Source organism: Rousettus aegyptiacus, unplaced genomic scaffold (assembly GCF_014176215.1).
Source record: "Rousettus aegyptiacus isolate mRouAeg1 unplaced genomic scaffold, mRouAeg1.p scaffold_m13_p_5, whole genome shotgun sequence".
Taxonomy (NCBI): domain Eukaryota; kingdom Metazoa; phylum Chordata; class Mammalia; order Chiroptera; family Pteropodidae; genus Rousettus; species Rousettus aegyptiacus.
This window is the reverse complement of record NW_023416308.1, coordinates 12,970,982-12,991,495: the sequence shown is the minus strand read 5'-3', so window position 1 is coordinate 12,991,495 and position 20,514 is coordinate 12,970,982. Positions and strand designations below refer to the sequence as shown.

The 20,514-nt window shown below is 44.2% G+C and overlaps 1 protein-coding gene and 1 pseudogene across 2 annotated transcripts in view; one reads left to right on the top strand and one right to left on the bottom strand.

The window, feature by feature from the left end:
• Positions 1–20,304, bottom strand: part of UBE2L3 (ubiquitin conjugating enzyme E2 L3) — a 41,155-nt gene extending 20,851 nt beyond the window's left edge. Inside the window, exons 1-2 of one of the 2 annotated variants that reach the window (XM_016120175.2) lie at positions 20,210–20,304; positions 6,009–6,104 (exon numbers count right to left, since the gene is read on the bottom strand). In XM_016120175.2, coding sequence (XP_015975661.1) covers positions 6,009–6,104; positions 20,210–20,236 — 123 coding nt within the window. In that variant the 5' untranslated portion in view covers positions 20,237–20,304. Of the gene's footprint in view, positions 1–6,008; positions 6,105–6,519; positions 6,650–20,209 lie in introns of those variants that run through there. The other variant, XM_016120176.2, reaches the window with a different exon arrangement.
• Positions 17,299–17,417, top strand: LOC118603088 (annotated as a pseudogene).
• Positions 20,305–20,514: the final 210 nt, after the last annotated feature.

Below are 20,514 nucleotides of genomic sequence, written 5' to 3'. Positions count from 1 at the left end.
CATACTCTCCAGAATAGAACTACATTAAGCCACAAAACAAGTCTTAATAAATTTTAAAAGACTAAAATACAAAGTCTTTTCTGACCACTATGGAACACAACTAGCAGTAACAGAAAGAAAGCTGGAAAACTCACAAATATGTGGAAATTAAACATACTCTTAAACAACCAATGGGTCAAGGAAGAAATCACAAGGTAAATTAGAAAATACCTTGAGATTAATGAAAATTAAAACATGAGATAACAAAACATAAGGGATGGAGTGAAACTACGTTCATCAATTATAACAAAAGTACCAACTTCCAGAGAATGTCAATAAAAACTATGCATGTATGGTAGCAGGGGGTATATAGGAAATCTCTGTACCTTCCTCTTAATGTTGCAGTAAACCTAAAAGTGCTCTTTAAAAAATACAGTCTTAATGGACAATGGACTAGTGGTTACCAGAGGAGAGGGGTAAAATAAATTAAATGTTTGATAAACAGTTTTTTAAAAAGCTAATTATATCTTCAAATTGAAGAACAAACTCTTAAAAAAAAAAAGGGCAAAATACTTGAATATACATTTCTCCAATGATATACAAATGGCCAAGAAGCACATAAAAAAATTGCTAAACATCTTCAGTCACGAGGAAACTGCAAATCAAAATCACCATGAGATACCAGTTTACATCCACTAGAATGGCTATAAATTTTAAAAAAGGGAATGTAAGTGTTGGTGAGGATGTGAAAATACTGGAACACTTGTACAATGCTGGTGAAATTGAAAGATGGCGTAGCCATTGTGAAAAAGTTTGATAGTTCCTCAGAGTTAAACAGAATTACCATATCATCCAGCAATTCTACTCCTACATATATACCCAAAAGAAATGCAAAGAGGAGCTCAAGCAGATACTTGCATGTCAATGTTCGTAACAGCATTATTCAGAATAATCAAAAGGTGGAAACAACCTTAGTGTCCCTCAATGATGAATGGGTAAACAAAATATGGCACAGACATATATAATGGAAAATTTTTCATCCATAAATATAATGTTCTGATACATGGTATGATACTGATGACCCTTGATAAAATTATGCTAAGTGAAATAAACCAGAAAAAAAAAATTATATAAAACATCTAGAATAAGAAAATTTACATACAGTTTAATGAGGAGTTATCAGGGGTTGGGGGCAAGGGAATGGGAAGTTATTATTTAATGGGTACAGAGTTTCTGTATAAGTGATAAAAAATTTTGGAAATACACAGTGATGATGGTTGGCAAATATTTTAAATGTAATTAATGTCACTGAACCATATACTTATAAATGACTAAAATGACAAATTTTGTTATATATATTTTAACACAAAAATCAATGAAGCAAAATTTTCAAAAATTTTAAGAGAAAACTTCAAATCAGAAATTTTTGAATAAGAAAAAACAGTAGCCTCAAAAATATTTGTCCCAGACACAAAGAATTAATCCAGAATTCCTACAATTCAACAAAAAATACATCCTAAAAATCTAATGGACTGCAGAAATATAGTCAATAAGTGAAAAGAAACTTCTACTGTAATAACAAAATTAAAAATGCAAATGACTATGATCTAAATACTTGTGCCTCTCTCATTCATATGTTGAAACCTAAAGTCCATGGTGATGTCATTAGGAGGCAGGGCCTTTGGGAGGTGATTAGATCATTAAGGCAGAGCCCTCATGAATGAGATTAGTGCCCCAGAGCTAGCTAGCTTGCTCCTTCCACCATCTGAGGATACAAGAAGTCTGTGACCCAGAAGAGGGCCCTCACAGGACCCTGCAACCTGACTCAGACTTCTAGCCCCCAGAAATGTGAGAAATAAATTTCTGTTGTTTACAAGTTAACCAGTCTTGCATTTTGTTATATAGCAGCCTGAATGGGACTAAGACACAAATTAAATTAAGAACTTTTCCACCTACCTAATTGGCAATGATTTCTTTCTGTATGTCTCTCTCATAGGCCCTTTGTTACATATTGCCGGTTTTCCAGAGAACCCCATAAAGACTTTAACAAAAGCGAGGCTAAACACTTCACACACATGCATTTACTGAACTTTTACAACCACAGCTAAAATTTTCTTTTAGAGGTGAAGATACTAGGACAAACCGTATAACTTGCCATAGATCATCAAGCCAGCCGGGGACAGGGCTGGGGTTCTCATCTTGGACAGCTGATACCCACAGCCTTGGTGCTGAAGTATGAGCCACTCAGAACTGCCTTTAAAATGCCCAACAACCTCCGTGATAGACAGGGACATATGTGGGAACTTGTGCACAGTGCCCATAGGAATGTATATTGGCACAATCTTTCTGGAAAATAACTCACCATACATACAAATGCTCCTCAATTTAGGATGGGGTTACGTCCTGATAAACTTATCACAAGTTGAAAATATTGTAAATTGAAAATGCCTTTAACCTACGGGACATCCTAGCTTTGCCTAGACAATTTCTACCAAACATGTGTAGTTTTTCATCTTATCATAAAGTTGAAAAATCAGAATCTTACATCAGGAGCATTCTGTAGAGCCCAACAGATGGTTTCTTCCTTATATACAATATAACCCTGATCCTATTGGAATATATTATGCAGAATATTTTATCGTAAGGTTCCTCTCACTCTCTGCCTCTGAAAGAAGACCATGCTCTGTCTGTGGAGTGCTACCCCTTTTCTAATAAACTTTCCTTTTGCCTCTAAATGTGTGTGTGTGTGTGTGTGTGTGTGTGTGTGTAATATCTTAAGATCAGAACTTAAAATAAAGATGCGTACTAAATTTTCCATATAAAGATGTTCATAAATTATTTTAAAAATGGAAAAGATCAATAATATAAATGGCCAATATTAAAGGACTATTAAATAAACTATCACGTTATGGGATATTTTAGTTATTAAAAATTATGTTCATGAAGAGACAATGACAAAATGATGAAAGTATAAACTAATTATGAAATTATTCAATGGTCCATTAAAAAATGCATGTAAAAAGGCTGGAAGGTATGCTTGCTTTGGCAGCACATATACTAAAATTGCTGTATACACAAAACAAGGATGTTATCTACAATGTATCCAACCACAAGCTGGTCTATACTAAGACCCTCATAAAGAACTGCATCGTGCTCACTGACAGCACACAGTATAACAGTGGTAGGAGTCCTACTATGCACTGTACCTGGGCCACAAGGGGCCAAGTTGACTCCTGAAAAGGAAGAGGCTGTAACAAAAATGACCAAAGAAATTCAGAAGGAATATGAAGAAAGGAAAAAGAATGCCAAAATCAGCAGTCTTCTAGAGGGGCAGTTCCAACAGAGCAAGCTTCCTGCACACATCACTTTAAGACCAGGCTGACGTGATCAAGTAGATGGCTATGTGCTTGAGGGCAAGGAGCTGGAGTTCCATGAGGAAAATCAAGGCCCAGAAAGGCAAATAAATTCTCCTCCCTCCTATCTTAGCTCATGTAATAAAAGTATTTACTGTTCTAAAATATAAAATTAAAAAGAAAGGCTGGGAGGACATCTTTTCATGAAGGGATTATGGGATTATTTTCTTAGACATCACATATGAATTTCAAATAATAAAAAAAAACTTTATATAAAAATACGTGTTTAAAGGGAATAAATCTGCCATGGTAACAATGAAGTGTCTTTAGAAAATGCCTCTCTAGCCTCACCTCCTGCCTTCGCCACCCCCACCCCACCAGCTAGGGCATATTTACTAAGCAGCTCCCTGAGGACCAGCCCCTGTTGTAAAGGCACACTTGTGGGGTGCCATGCCTTTATCAGCCTAGCTCTGCTTTCACCCCAGCTGAGTACGCCCCCGGTAAGTTTGGGGAGAAGATTCCTCATGCTGACCTAGCCCTTACAATACAAGAAGAACTGAGGTCCAGGTATGGGTACTAGTGCAGACTCTGAACAATGATTACAGGAAGGAAGTGAGAGAAGAATAAGAAGAGGTAGCATGAGTAGGGGTGAGGACAGCACTAACTTCCCCAGGAAGGGAAGACTTTGGCCTAGACACTCCCCAGAGCCTTGGCTCAAACACAATTGCATTGTACCAGCCAGTCACCACCTTAGGCTTAAGGAGACAGTAGCCCATTCCACAGGCTCCATCAACATGACACCACAAGGCAGCCTTGGTATATACACTCAGCCATCTATACCTGGAGCCAGCCTACAGTGTTTCAGGCCACTGAGCTCAGAGTAGACTGGCTGATACTGTCCCACTCATTTTTATCAGTTTTCAAAAAATCCACAATTATTCACTTCTTTTATCAGTAAGATTAAAAATCTCAATTAGAAAAGGGCCAGATGGGTCAGATGGTCCTAGCCATCCTTCCAATCAGCACCTAACAGGTCCCTATGGCAAGGAAGGGCTGGGACCACCAGCTGACCCTTCCCAGTCAGGAGCTTCTATACCATCCACACCCTGTGCCCTGAGCCCCATCACCTCCAAGCCTGGAGAAATCTAAAGCACTCCATCTTCAAAACCAGAGTGGACGCTCCTAGATTTAAAATTGTGAATGTACTGAAAGACTAAAAAGTATATCTTTCCTTAGTTATCCAAATGAATATGAAAATAAACTGTAAATCCAGCATCTGCCATTTAAGTTCCAGGGACTTTTTAAAAAGGCATGACCTCCATCCAGCATCAAAAAGAAAGCACGCACAGTAAGCATGCTCCATGTGAGGCTTTGGCAAAGTAACCAACCTGACCATAAAGCAAGATTTTATACCACAGTGCAGGATAGGGCCAGGCACAGGAAAAGGGCCTGAAGATCAAATGGGGAAAGTGGGAAAGAAAAGAGAAGGTAGGTGGATGCAGAAGAACAAGAAAGAAAGGGAGCACTCACAAAGAAGGTGCCAGTTGTGAGCCAGGGAAGGCACACAGTGTCCTAGCGAGGCTGCCCCGTGGACAGATGGTATGGCTCTGGGGAGAAGACAGGAACAGAGGCAGAGATGGGACTCCTCCATGTATGGTAATAACCTAGTAACCTATGATGCTGGAAGAAGCAAGGATTCCAAGAAACAAAACAGAAGAGAAAGGTGAGGAACTACACTAGATCCATGTCTGAGAGTTAAGAGGAAGCAGCAGCACAGGAGCATGAGGTACACTCATCACAAAACATGGAGCTGGGTCATAGCATGGATTCTAATGGCGCAGGAGGCAAGAAGGCTCCAGGGCCGTCAAGCCAGAGGTATGAGGACTGAGGAGCCCGTGTGCTTGGTATGAAGCAACTTCAGGAGGGTGGGAGGAACTGGGATGACAAACTGGAGTTAGTACAGGACAAGTCTCTTGAGGGGCGAGGAGATGAAAGGATGGAGAAAGAGCAGACACTAAATCAGGAAGGCAGTAAGGTCACAGGAAAACCACTGTTAGGGGAAGGCCAGAGCTATTCTGAAGGCAGAAGTCAGTGAGACAGGGGGAGCAGGAGCTGTGGGGGCAGGAGATACTGGAGGCATAAGCTCCAGAAAAGATACTGAGTAAGGGAAACAGGTGGGCCATGAAGCAAAGGGATTTGAGACAAATGGCAGACACATACTGGAGGTTACCAGGAATAAAGTCTGAAACAGGTATTCAGAGAGTTAAGAGACACAGATGCAAAACCAGGTGGAAAAGCAAAGAGAAGATCTAGATGGGAACACCTGCCATCTCCCAAGAAGGTCAAAGGCAGCGGCCCCAACTGGACAACTGAGGCCAGGCCAATATAAGCCGGGAAAGACAGGAGCCCAGACAGACGCATTCCTTTCCCAGGTTCATAACCACAGATCTGGAGAGCTTGGGCCCCCCGGAATGTTACAAAACCAGTGCAAAGATAGGATCCTACTCAAGAACCCGAAGCTATGGTCCCTACCTTATTACCCTAGAGTGACAGCCCGCCTCTGTGCATCTGTTGGTTGCCTGTACTAAAAGTCTCCTTGGGAGCAGAGAGAAGCCCGACAGCACACACATCACCTTAGAGAATATCTGATAAGAAGTGGAAGTGTTCAATACTCACAGGAACAATAAGCCCTTGCCAAGTCAATAAATTAGCTTCATCAACCTGGATGTTACGGAAGTTTTTCATTCCACATTTGCGGATTTCTTCAAGCTCCTGTTGATTGACAAAGCATAAAGGGGTGTCAAATAGGGGAAAGCACCACACATTAAGATCCCTCCTGACTCCCTCAAATTAAACCAAGTGCCGACACCACAGATGACAAAATTTCAGAGTGTGGACTAGACCGTGTCTGGTCAGTTAAGAGGCTCGGAGCCACAGCAGTCCCCTGAACCCATGTCCCAGACAAGACAACCCCCTCCTCGGTGAACCCACGGTACTCGGCAGGGTAGATAACTGCTTCTGCGGACGCACTGCCTCCAATTTGGCCTGTCACCATGCGCCATGCAGTGGGGCGCAAGAAAGGTACTACAGATCTGACTTCTTACAATCAAGATTTATTAAGCACTGACTATGTCAGACGGCGAGGATATTAAAACAAATGGAACTAGGACCAGGAGCACACACGTACCCACAGTTTTCTACCCAACGCTGTAAGTGTGATTTCAGGACTCTACCCTCAGCACCGGCGTACAGCAAAGAGAACAACCATCCAGTCTGGGATGGGAAGGGGACAGGAAACCTTCACTGAGCCTCGGTTTCCTCAGCTGCAAAACAGGGATAGCAAGATCCAGAGTTGTAGACAACAAAGGGAAACCACATTGGAAGCAATAGAACCCCTTGCAAATATGTGAGGCTACTATTATATAGTCAATATATCAAATGCCATTTCATCCAGAAAGCATGACCACTCTGACTACTTCAAGGCCCTGCTTAAGATGTATTTAGTCTAGAATTTTCTATCGCTTGTTTTTCAACTGTACACAACCCTGGTATTTCTGATTGCTTTCTCAACAACTCAGATAAACGTCCAATAAGTGTTTTATAGCCTAAGCCACCCATTAACTGCCTGTCTGAATCTCCAACATCCTCCATTCTCAGATACCTGGAGTGACATGCTGCCCCCCAATGCCCCAAACTGGCCTCTCATTCATAGCACAATAGCCTCCTCTACATGTTTTGGGTGCCTTCTCCTCTGCAACTCCAGAGCGGCACTCAGCAGGGCCTTGCCTCCTCTGAGGGCTGGCAGGACTTCTTCCTCACTGGCGTGGCTTCCTCCTTATTGATTAGCCCATGAACTGCCCCCCCCCCCAGAAATAGAATACCCCTCTTTGGTGCTGTGGCTCGCAGTGGCACAAAGGCTCTAAGTCGGCACCCACATCAAGCTCCGAAGATGTCCATACCTCCATTCCCATCATATAGCTAACAGCTTACAAGGCACCCTGGGGACACAATTCCCGAGGAAGGGGAACCGAGTCAATGCTACAGGTTCTAGGTTGCAGAATGTGTGGTGTGGCTGGCACACAGTGGGCCAAGAAGGACAGCACAACGAATGAATGTGTACAAGAGGCAGGTGGGATACACTGGTGCTTCATGGCAGGCAACAGGCCCAAGTTTCTTTGCACAGGGTGCTGCTCCTTGTCAACACTAGCTGCCCACTGCAACTGTCTAGGCCTGGACCTAGCCTGGAAAATTCTGGTCCAGTAAGTGTGGGGTGGTGTCTGAATTGGGGCTTTTTAACAACCTACACCGTGAGAGAGTCCCTGACACTGAGAGATGAATTCCATTTCTAAGCAATGTTTAGCTTCAGTGAGGGAGCTGTTAATGGCAATGGCTGTGACCCCTGAAATAGGGTAAGGGGCGGCCTGGCCCTTCTTCCTAAGCCTGCAGAAGGGAAAGCACGGAACCCAAGAGACCACCACTCAACCTGCCAACTGCCATCTGGTCTTCTTGCTAATGCCTAGGACTTTTTGGAAATGCTCACCTAGGAATTATACAGCCTGGCCAGATATAGGAAGGAGAAGAGGCCTCACATCCACAATACCACTCTGGCCCACTCTCCAAACAGAATGTAAACTCCGTAAGGGCACGCGAGAGGGCAGGGATCAGGAAGCCCCAGAAGCTCATGGTCATGCTTTATCAAACACTTGCTTAGGGGGTTGCTTAGCGTAGTAGTTAGCATGTCTGCTTTACATGCAAAAGGTCTTGGGTTCTCACCCTAGATGGAGCCACAGGCCATACCCTGAGTGTGCCAGGCCCTCTGGGTGCACCAGGCCCCTCGAGTGTGCCAAGGGCACCAGGACCTGGGTGCATACCTATGGGAGGAGACACCCCGCCTTCAGAGGTCCAGTTCTTAAGGGGAAACAGCAACATTCATAGATCAGGGGTGGAAGGGGGCGGGAATTAAAGAGAGGAAAAAAAAAACAAAAACACTTGCTTAATGATTGGGTTAGTGAACAACAGTTGGGAGGCTGGGGCTCAGGGAGGAATAAAAGGCTCTGAGATGGGAAGGGCTCTCTATGTATTTTGATTTTTTGGTCCTTGGCTCAAGACACTAGAGTAAGATTCCTGGCTAGAGACATAAGACATCATGTCCCATAAGGGGTGAGACTAACGAGGTATCAAAAATGCAGATGGGGGAAAAATATTCCAGATAGAAATTTGAAATAAGACAATCAAAAAAGAAGAAACAACAGGAGAATATATTTAATATTTATGAGAAGAAATACATTTTTAAAATAATATGAAACTTCTTCATTGCTTCAGAAATCCACATACTAATGACATGAAATATGGGTGATAAATACAAGGTAAATTTCAAAAGAATTACAAAAACATGGCAAGATGGGACTCAACTGTAATATGGCAGTGAAAAACTGCCACCTTGCTCAAGAAAAAGGGAGAGACGAGTGGTACCATGTGCAAGGAGAGGGCACCTATCAGTGCTTTGATATCAAGCGATATATGACAGAGACAAAAGCCATACTGTGGGAGGAGGACACCACACACTCCCTGGACAGAGAAGAAGGGGCGACACTAACGGTGGCAGGGCTGGGAAGATGAAGGCATCCAAAACGTAGTCACTAAATAAACTCTCAACTTACCTTGCAGTCAAGTTAAGCTCACCAAAGACCAAAGTGGCAACCTCCTTTGCATAACTCTAACCAACAAGGAAGAACTAATTTTAAAGCAGAAGGAAGAGACACCGAGACAAACAAACAAGCAAGCCAGTAATCTCTAGAGAATGCTGGGCAGGCCCCAGTGAGTGTTTCTCAATAGGCTGGTGGCAGCACCCAGGACTCTGCACTTGAGCATCCCTAGCCTCGCTCATTACATGCCAGGCATTGTGATCCCACCCCAATTTCCCAATGTCTTCCTCATCCTCCTTGAGAGCCTCAGCTGCTGAGAATGACTGGCACTATCTATCAGGGGCCAGAAAGTTAAAAGTCCCGCATTGCACAAGATGGTCCTGCAGACAAGAATTGTTAAAATCAAAATGCCGATCATGCCTCTACTGAGAACTTGAAGATGGATTGGAGCCAGAGAAAAGACAAGGTTCATCTAAAGATCCGAGACAAAAAGGCGTGACTCAAGAGGACTGACAAATCTTCAAGCAAAAGTGCACCCCTATAACTGAGAATGATCCTGAGAATGAAGAACTGGAGAAGAAATATAAAGAAACCAATGTAAATTCAGAGCTCAAATTTAAAATTTCAAATGACAGACAAAAAGACCTGACGACAAAAAAGTGTGAGAGAGGCTCAGATCTAGAAGAACAGTAAGGAAGACCAAAGCCAAGGACGGCAGGAGCTTATAAAATATGCCCCACAAAGGTTTGTTTCAGTTCTGCTCAGAGCAAGAAGCAGTCCCAGTCAGCTGCTCAGGGCTGATGGTGCAATGCTGACAAACCAAAAGAGAAGATCAAGAGGGAAAAAGCAGAACCAGCCAATTTGCACGTTCCTTCTCCTGGCGGGGGAGAGCATGCTTCCTAGCCAGGGTAAGCGGTGAGGGAGAAAGAGCAATGCTTCTCATAGTGAGGTCCATTTCTGAGCCAAGATGGATCTCAGCGTATTGCAAGACCTAAAAGAGCTTTGAAGAGCTGCTCAGCTCTTCAAAGGGGGAAAAGTTCATTCACCAAACTACAGCTGCGACAGCTTGATACACACTCCAGGCCAAAGTAAAGGCATGTGGCAGAAACGGACCACTGCCTAACAGCTCTGCAGGCACTAACAAAAGAGACAACCTGGCCCCAGCAAGAGTGAACTGCTCCAAGTCCTGCACATAAGCCTCGGCTAGACCCTGAAAGGAGAGCAGGAGACGGTTGTACACAGCAAGCCCTCTGTCACACAAATCAGATGTGTGCATCCAAGTTAGGGCAAAGTATTTCACGTCTCTTTTTTTGTCTTCAGAAGTCAAGGATGGGGCCTGAAAAATTGACTGTTCAAAATCTCCGGGGTCATCTTCACACATGGCCTGAAAACCCCTCAGGAACACATGATTCTTAACTAGCTTGTGGCCATGGTACTCTTTAAGAAATCCAGACAGATGTATCAGCTGTGCAAGCCAGGGCTGCTTCAGACAGCAAATCAATGCTCTGGATCAGCAAGTCTCAAGGTAGGAGGTGCTTGTAGGTTTCAAAAACTTATTCCATATCATCCCGTAATTTCATATTTGTTAAATGTAAAAAGGTGCATTGTGCCCCTAAGAACTATAAGAAGTAAAGCTAAAAGCCGTCTTCTTGGCTTTTGAGGGTGAGTTTGGGGAATGGAGAAGTGCTGCTCTAGGAGCCTGCAGGTCAGAGCTAGGAAGGACTAGCAGGCAACAGCAGAAGGTAACAGCTTTATGTAAGAGAGGCTCTGAGAGGGGCCTTGAAGGATGGAGAAAGCTGAATTTCTAGAGAGAAAAAAACAGGCATCTCTGTGTGGGAAACATACTCAGAGACACAGAAGAAGAAATCACTGGGTTTAGGGAAGCAGCTGGGAACCAAGTTTGGCTGGAGCATTTACTAGCACTGTGGATTCCACCAGCCCCTGGAGGAAGCTGTTCAACACCTACATGTGGCTGGGAAGGGGGGTTAGAGAGGGAGAGGAGATGAAGAATGGCTCGTGCCCAGGCCCCACTCTAAATCTGCAGAATCAAAACCTCCTGAGTGACAGAAAGGTGCACCTTGCTTAAGAACCACCATGCTCATCTAACCCAATCTTTTAGCAAGAAAGACACTGAGGCCATGATTAATTTAGTGTCATTTCCATGGCTAGAAATAAGCTCCTAAAAGAGCTAACACCTCCCACAGAGCCAGGCACATGAAAGCAATATAAGTTCTGAACTCTTTTTTAAAAAGTGAATGCTGATTGCAGCTTATATTGCTCATTTTACTGTTTCCTATTCTGAAGATTACTATAGGCTACAGAATCAGAATATTCCAATCCCAAACCACTCTCTTCAATATTAACTTTAAATATTACACACAGAAATAATATTTTAATTCAGCAGATGGTTGCTTCAAAAACTGCCAAATCATCAATGGACTAGAAAATGTAGAGACCCCTGTAGTCACACAGGCCTGGGCTCAATATCCCGCCTCAACCTTTACACCACTGAAGCTCCAAGGAGTCTACCATCTTACCCAAAAAATGGTAGGAAACTTTCACAGGGCCCTAATGAGAATTACAAGGAATGTTATATAGTGCTTAACACTTAGCACCCAAGTAGGTACTCAATTAACGTTAGTTTCACTCCCTTCCATAATTGTATCATATTTCTTAACAGTCTAAAACAAGTGTCAAGGCACCAACATACATCCTCTATTCTACATAACAGGGCAAGACATGATATGGCATTGACAGCCTATTCGGAACTCACAGGATCTTAAATTTGAAATGAATAAGTTCATGGTTGTTGGCACAAAGCTTTCAGAAACAGCCTGATCAATTATATCTCAATTAAAAAAGAAAAGAAACAAAAGCAAGGCAGGGGCTTACTAACAGCACATTGCTACCACATTTCCATCTGGAGGGTATCAGCTTAGGGTGTCATCGTCTTCAAAATCCCAACAATGAAAAGAAATGGAGAAATGCTAGGGAAGATACATGGCTTTGGTGCAAGAGGCATGCATCAAAAGCAGCCACATGAAAAGCAGGAACAAGGCCCTAAGAGAGAAGGGTGAGAAGTGGTTGGCTATGACAACACTTTGCAGTGTTTACAATGACCGCCACATAAGATATGACTAGAAGCTCAAAAGTCCCCTAAGATGAGCAAGTCAGGGATATCGACATCATTTTACTGATGGTAAAACCAAGTCTTAGAAAGGCCCAAGTCCCAGAGCTTGTACAGTGCACGGGCATGACTAGAGCTAGAGCCAAAACTACTCCTCCGTGAATATCTCAGCCACACAAAGGAGTGGGTTAGGGTGGTGAACACTTCCACTGGAAACAGGCGGCACAGGAACTTTTATTTCTGGAGCAGGATGCTAGGAAAGCTTAGCTTGATAAGGAACAGCATTTTCCAAGATTTACGAGGACAAAAGCACGAACTTTTACAGTATTTGCCCTAGCCCTTTACAGCTAGTCGTTAGTGTTTATGTTGTACAAAGAACGTTTCTAGGCTCCTCCTGGCCACGCAAAATGAAAGCTAGCAGATGGAGCTGGATGCCTGAGGGAAAGCGACGCAAATCTGCTTTAAATCTAAGCACAAGATCACTCTCAAATACCAACTACACAACTACACAACTAGTAAGACATTAGTAATTTGAAAGAGTTACTCTGCTTTTGTTTGACTGTATCAAAGTGACTAATTTTGACAGAAATGTACTTTACAAGCTTGCGCAAAGCAACTAGTGGCAATAACATTAAATCATGACTTCACATAATTCAATACTGTAAATCTAAACCTAAGACCCGTGCTACAGCTGAACAGGTTCTCATGCCAGCTACACGCGCAGTCAGCTTCCAGCCATCGCCCTCACTTCTGGAATGTATTTCTGTCTCTATGTGAGCATGGGTGTGTCTGGTATTCTTGACCTACATCACATACTCCAGAATCCAGCGCCTCTCACCATAGTGAGAGCTCGAGGGCTGGAACAGAACCTCTTCAAGTCTGTCCACACTGGACCCAATGACACAGCCTGACATAGGACAAGTGAGGACAGCAACTGCTTGTGTAAAACATGTGGCAGATCCTTCTCTTAGTTTTCATGTGCTGAGTTTTCTCAGTGACAGGTACACTGGTGCAAAGCAGACATTTATAAACCATCTCAGAAAGGGCTCAGAGGCTGTTCAATTTCTGAGTTAAACCCTCTCCCTCATCCCATGAGGATGTCAGGTAGCATCCACTCTTAGAAAGTTAGAGAACAGTGCCATAAGCACTGGCTTTGACATTAGTGACTGCTTTGGTGGCAAATGTGTCTGCTGGGCTAGGGGGTTATCAAAACAGTATGTCATCTCTCTGCTGAACTATGCTAGTAATAATTGGAAGCAAAATCTGACAAGATATAATGAAGTACAGAAAACTAATATCAACACAGACCTGGATCTGTTAAAAACAAAAAACCCAAACCACCACATGACCTGAAATGAATCCTACTACTCTCCACCCTGTCCCTCCTTAAAAACTAAAAGTAGCCATGTGAAAAGCAGGAACAAGACCCTGGGAGCGGGGAGAGCTGGACAGTGATTGCTCCTGGCTCCACCACTGGTCTGTGGATGGCACCCTATAAGCCTCAGTCTCCCATCACGGGGCCTCTCACAGCTCTGCAATTCTAAAGAGATTATAATAAGGGCCAGGAGGAGAAATGGAACCACCACCAGAAGCAAACTTTCTTAACTTTCAGTTTCAAGGCTAAAAAAGAAGACAAAAGGCAAAGATATTATTTCTGGAACTCTAACTACTAATTCAAGAGTTTCCTTCAAAAGTCCCATCCCCACCTCCCAGCTCAGCACTTTTTGGTGCCTTCCATAACACACCTGGACTCCTCTTTGGACACAGTGACTGTCGCTGCACTAAATGTACATTCAAGACAGGAAGAGAAAACACACAGAAAATACAGAGTAAGGTTCTGACATACTGGGAAGACAAACTTTAAATTCCAGAGCTTTTTGAGATTTTGTTGGAAAAAGTAAACATTTTAAACAAAGATACATCCACACAGCTGTCTCAGTAAACCTTTCACTAACCCTACGAACAGGTTACTTCAAGATGCAGGAGAGCATTCTATAGGTAAGAGAATGGGCTCTGCCTTGGTGGTGAGGTCATGTCCAGGCAGGCCCAACCCTACATGGCCTCAACCCACCTCTTCAGCACCACTCCTATCAATCCTCCAAACTTCCCTCCTGTCAGGCTGCCCTTCTCACTGCTCTGGAATGAGTCTTGCTCACTCCCAATAATATCTACACATATCTAGCACTTAATACATGCCAAGTACTCTTTTATTAACTCATTGAACCTTCACACATAGATGAAGTAACTAATGCAGAGAGCCTTAAGTAACTTGCCTAGGTTCACTCAGCTAAGATGTTATAGGCCCAGGACCTGAGCTCTTAACCACTACGCTGTTCTCAATAGCTTTGTCCCTTTTTTCCTGGGAAGAAGATTAAACTTATCTATGCCCTCAAGGACAGATAGGAAGAGGCTGGCCAGAGGAGAGGCACAGAGGCAAAAGCCCTCACAAGTGATCGGCCTGCTGCTTCTCCAGGATGCTGCAGGAGGGGATAAGTCTGATCCCTCAATTGAAAAGCTACGGCACTTCTCTTCCACCTCTTCTTAAACTCATCGGCATCTCTCTCCCATGATGTCCCTTCATGAAGAGGCAGCTCTCCCAGTGGCTGGCGGGAAAACTTAGCCCTGCCAGGGCAGAGGGAGGGAGGGCTCCTAGTTCTGAAGGGCCAGGCGCACTGGACATGCCAACCTTGAGTAAAACCAGGCCAGTTCTCCAATGCTTCTGGAAAGTACCTCAGGGGCTGGCCTAACTAAAACTCTAGAAGGGGACAGGACAAAGTTAGAAGCATGTAGCCGTATTGAGGGTTTGGGGGTAGGTAGATGGTTACTGGGGTTCCTCAGAACATCTCTGATTATCACTGCCCACATCTGTTCTGAGGGATGAAAACTACTCAACTAACTCACTGGATGACAGGGCCCTCTCCTCTTCAACTGCCAAAATCCTACTCATTCTGAAGGACCACACCAAGTTCCACCTCTTTCTCCATGTCAGAGGGCCTTTCCCTCCCCTGCACTCCTTTCTTTGGCTGGCAAACCTGAAGCAGTGGATGAACCAGAATTTCTTTGTTCTAGGTACATGCCATTCTTCTCCCTTACTGAGCTCCTTAAGGGCAGAGCCCAGAGGAGGTGTCCCTTGAGCAGAGTCTTAAAAGAAAAGTTACCCTGGTGCAGAAAAGAGACAGGGACGTCCATCAAAAGACCCGGGGTGTGCAAAGCAAGACATGTTACAGGATTTCATGGACAAGTGGGGAGAGAAAAGACTGGCAAGACCAGATCTTGAAAGAACATGGTAAGGAATGTGGATTTTTAAATATAGAGTCCTGACCTACTGAATTTGGTTCCAATCTCTGAGAGGTCTGAGCATGTGTACTTCTCTTGAACGCACTGCTGGTTAGGAATCATGTAGGGCTGAGGACAGACTGGTGAGGAATAAAAGGAAACCACTGAGGAATCTGATGTAAGTGTCCCGCCACAAATGGGAATGGCCTGAACTCAGGGAGTGGCAGTGGAGATGGTGAGCACAGGCAGAGAACAGAGATAAAGGCATAGTTCAACAGAATCCAGCAAGTGGCTAGATGTGGGAGAAAGGGGCAAGGCGGGCTCCCTCAGGTTCTTCCTTGAGTGACTGAGTAGGCAAGTGGACTATTACCATTACCAAGACAAGAGAAGGGCAGGGCACGGGATGAGCTTAGGCTTAACTGCCTACATACAGGTCTATGTGTCATTCAAAGGAAAACACTCAAGGTGGTTGGATACCAAGTCTGGATTCAAAAGGGATGTCTTCATGGTTCTCTAAGCTTTAATGCCTAACTTACCGTTGCAGCAAAGAAAACAAATATCTCAAACATTTAGTGATACTTATCAATGGAATAAGAATATTTTTAAGTGACCTAGTATAATAAAACGGGACATCAGCAGCCTCTTTAGAGTTGTACGAAGATCAGAAAACGTCCAAGCACCCTCCTGTTTGAATATAAACCTTAAGAAAAGGTCCCAAATGTTGCGATAACTGAGTTTACTTTTTCCCAGGGCCTGTACCAATTATCTTTTAATAGAGAAACATTTATAAAGAATATCATTAAGGGAGATTGAAATAGTCCCAACTTACTGGGATGTATGAATTTAGGATAAAAACACAATGCTTTTCACAATTCCCCAAACCCCAGTAGATTCAGGACATTGACTGGCATAGCATCATTTGTAAAATTCCCCATACCTCCTGACATACACACCACCGGTACCAGACATACTGCTCTATCATGCTAGTTACCCAACCTTATAGAATGTAAACTTGTACTCAAAAGAAAACTAGTTCATTGCTTAGTACAATAAAGTCCAAGAAATAAACTGTTTTTAGTGACTCCTCCTACCCCTTCACATGTGATTATGGATTGAAAGTACACCAATATAGAGTCCTGAGTGACCATTATTTAAATAGCATTAAAAGATAGCTACAAATCTCAATTCCTCATCTTAAAGTCATCCTTTTCTTAAATTTACAGATTTCGCCAACGAGAAAGCCCTTCTGGGAAGACACTCAGCTGGAGGACCCTTAGAGATGAGTGCAATAAAGAGGTCAAAAAGGAACCATAAGACTTTAGCTTTCTTTAGCCACACATACAGGTTTCACTTTTGTTGCTATTCCACTCCAGGTTGAAGCAATAGTTACAATCTGGTTGTAGTCATCAATGCTAAATTCTGCTGCTTGCAAATTGAAATGTATTTAATGTTTTATTAACATTGTAATTCCTAAAATGCATTCTGCAAAAGGCTAATCCTTTTAGGAAACCCTTTTTAAAGATTTTATTGCACTCAAGTCTAAAATAACTTCTCAAGTCTATGGCCATCCCACCCTGAACAAGCCAGATCCCATCTGATCTTGGAAGCTAAGCAAGGTCAGGCCTTGGGAGACCACCTAGGAAGACCAGGTGCTGTAGACATAAAAAATTAAAAATAAGGGATTGTAAACTGACAAGGTCTTTGCAATCTGTGAGGTCAATCAAGGGTTGCCTTGCCTAAAAAATAAATAAATAAATAAATAAATTATAAAATAACCTCTCAGCCTGATATAGCAAATCGCTCTACTTTTAATAATGTATTTTACACTATCTGCAGACATTGTTACAAAGAAATCTCTGAGTGTTCTGGAAAATAGTTTTTGAGGAAATCGAAAGTTGTTTAAAATGTAATCCATTTGGTCTACAGCCATGCCAACCTCAACACACCTGATCTCCTCTGATCTTGGAAGCTAAGCAGGGTCGGACCTGGTTAATAGTTGGAAGGGAGACCACCTAAAAATACCGGGTGCTGTAGGTTTAAAAAAAAAAAAGTAATCCATTTGATTATTCAACATCTATTTACTTTTCTTTTGTTTCATTATATTCCAGATTTTTTGTAGCATTTTATTTATTAGTTTCAAGCATTTTTTCCACCTCATGTATTCATCAACCTGCAGCAATCTTTTTTTTTTTTTTTTTAACTAACCAGGCATAAACACTGACTCTCAGAGGCAATGATCAGCCTCTTGTAACCAGCATCCCCCCACTGAATTGAAAGAATTTCCATCCACACAACTCAAGAAATGACATCCTTCTCCATGTATCCTCCGAATAAGAAAGAAATCGGCATGACAAGCGGCATAGAACTTGGGATCTGGAGCCAGGGAGATTTAGCACCTCATCTCTCCCCTCCCAGGTCTGCTACTCCACCTTAGATAACAAAACCTATCTAAGCCTCACAATTTTCTTATTTGTGAAAATTATTTCTCAATCAAAATGACTACACTAACTTTAGGTGTTGAAAAAAATAACTTATAAATGACCTAGCACCTTGTAAAGTACTCAGTTAATGTTACATATTTTTTCTAAGCTCCATTTTTTTTTTTTTTTAGAATCATGTGAAAAAATCAAAAACCATAGTAACTCCCTTCTCAGACTCCTGGGAGTCTGGGAACCCCAAATTGGGTCAACTGAACTAGACTAGGTGATACCAAGATGAATTAGGCCAAGATCCCTGCCCTTGAAGAACTCAGAACCCAGTAGGAAAGACAAGTCTAACACAAATGAGATTGACACAAGTGCTCAAAGGAAAAAGAAACATATAGAAAGTGCTCTGGTCACACAAAGGAAGAAACAACTCATTCTGAAGGGGGATGGGAGAAAGCTTCACACAGTAGCTGGCACTGGAGTTGAACCTGGGACTTCCCTGAAGAGGAGGAGAGGAGAGAAGGCAGCCTTTCTCAAGGTACAGCAAACAGCATGTGTAAAGAAAGACCACATAGCAAGTAAGAGCAGGGAGCTTTGGAGTCAGACCCAAAAAGATCATAGCTCTTTCTCCCTAAGAAAACGTAGGCAAGCCAACGAATCTCCCTGCATTCCATTTTCTCATGTACAAAATAAGAATAATAGTGTCTACTTCACAGGGATTAAACATGATCATGAATGTGAAGTACAGAGCTGCACAGAGTAAAAACTGGGAGGGGGGGGGAAGGTAGCTACTGCGATTAGGTGCGAGAGAAACCAAGAGGCAGGAAGGAAGGTTACTTTCAGTCAACCTAAGAAGGGTCTTGCATTCTAAGTAAGTAGATAGGATTAACTATTGAGGACAATCAAACCACAGAGGTTTTCAATAGGAGTGAAAGGATTAAGTATTTGCTTTAGAAAAAGAATTCTGGTGTCCCAGAGGGGAATCAGAGAAGAGCACTTGGGAGGGCAGCTGAGAGATAAGGATAAGAATTCATGTAATTTCAGTAAGATTAGGAAGGAAAGCACACTCTCAAAAAACCTAACTTAAAATTCACAAGGCTTAATGAGTGATGGCTTTTGGGGAGTAGAGTAGGGAAGTAGGTGATTAACAGTCCTCTCATCTGGATAACTGGGTGATGTCACTGACAAAGAGATGAGAAGTCTGGAGTCTGCCGACTTTTCTTTTGTGCCCACTTTCAATGCAGTTTTATGAAGTTACATGTCGTCTCCAGCCCTTAAGTGAACAAAAGAAAGGAAACGTTCCCAGCAAGAAAGGGCCCAGAGACCGTGACTCCAAGTTCAATGTCCTGTCCTACCAAGCACTGCTCTGCCAATGAGGAACCCCAGCTCTTTATCTCCCCTCAGGAAACCAACTCCTGGACCTTTTTTATTTCCGGCCCGGTGTAGCCCGGCAGCACAACCCGCCAGCCGACTCACAAACGTAGGCGAGGTCGGCTCTCGAGGACGCAAGGAAACACTCGCGAAAGAATTAAGCCAGTTTAGCATCTGTATTCCTCACCCAAGGAGCCAATTAACAAGAAGGAGCCTCGGTGCATTAAAGATACAAAGTACCAAGTAATTTTTATAAACTTTGGTTGGTTTTGGCTCGACTGACGGAAACCAACCCCCAACCCCTCAAAAATGGCACTTTGCTTCATCAGGGAAAAGAAATCGGGATGACTAAGTGGAGGGTAGAAAAGAAGATGGGGAAGGAGAACTGCGCCGCGATCCGGCCGACCCCACGCCTTCCTGGAGTTGAAACTTGCCCGCTGTGTGACTCTGCAGTCATAAGGCGACAGTTTGCTACGACCCAGAGCAATTTCAAACGACCCATCAAAAACTGACCTAACTTCCGTCGTCCGGCCTCCTCCTTCCTTCCCCAGCCTAAGCCTCCCAGCCTCCCGAGCTGCGGCGGGGCGGAGCGGGACTCCGAGCCCGGCGCGCTGCGGCCCAGGGCGGGGCGGCTCCGCGGCGCGGGCTCCCGGCCGGGGCTCCAGCGCTCGGGCCTTCCCCACGGGCGCCCGATTTGGGGCCTCCTGGCTCGGCTCCCACAGGAACGCCGCCTCAGGTCTGGGAGGCGGCCGCCGCGAGTAGAGGGACCCCGCCAGGCTCTGAGCGGAATGGACGCCCCGGGTCGCCTTGAGGAGCCGGCGGCGGCTACCAGCGAGGCCTGAAGCTCCCGCCCAGGCTGAGGCCTAGGCCGCCCCGTTAGCTGCCTCAGCCCGCGCACGGACCGGGGTGGCGGCGGGGCCACACAGGGTGGGAGGCCAGGTGGCGGCACCCCAAGGAGCCCCGACCCGCCGCTGGGGCCCCGGGCCCAGGACGCCGCCCCCCGCCCGGCCGGCGCCGGAGAATGGCTTTTACCTTCATCAGCCTCCTGCTGGCCGCCATCTTGAATCTGGTGCTGCTGCTTTCCCAGTGTGCATCGCGGCGGGCCAGGCGGCTGAACCCCCGCACTTCCTGGAGCGGGGGAGGGGCGGGCAAGGCGCACCGGACGTGCAAAGCGCCTACTGTGTGCGGGTCAAAGTGCTGGCGAGGCCTGGGTGAATGCAGTAGGCGGTGATCCTGCCTTTAGGGGCCGTCTGATCTGATGGCAATTACAGACAGTGCCTGGCACATAGTAGGTGCACAATAAATATTGATTACATAAGACTGAATAACCAGGATTA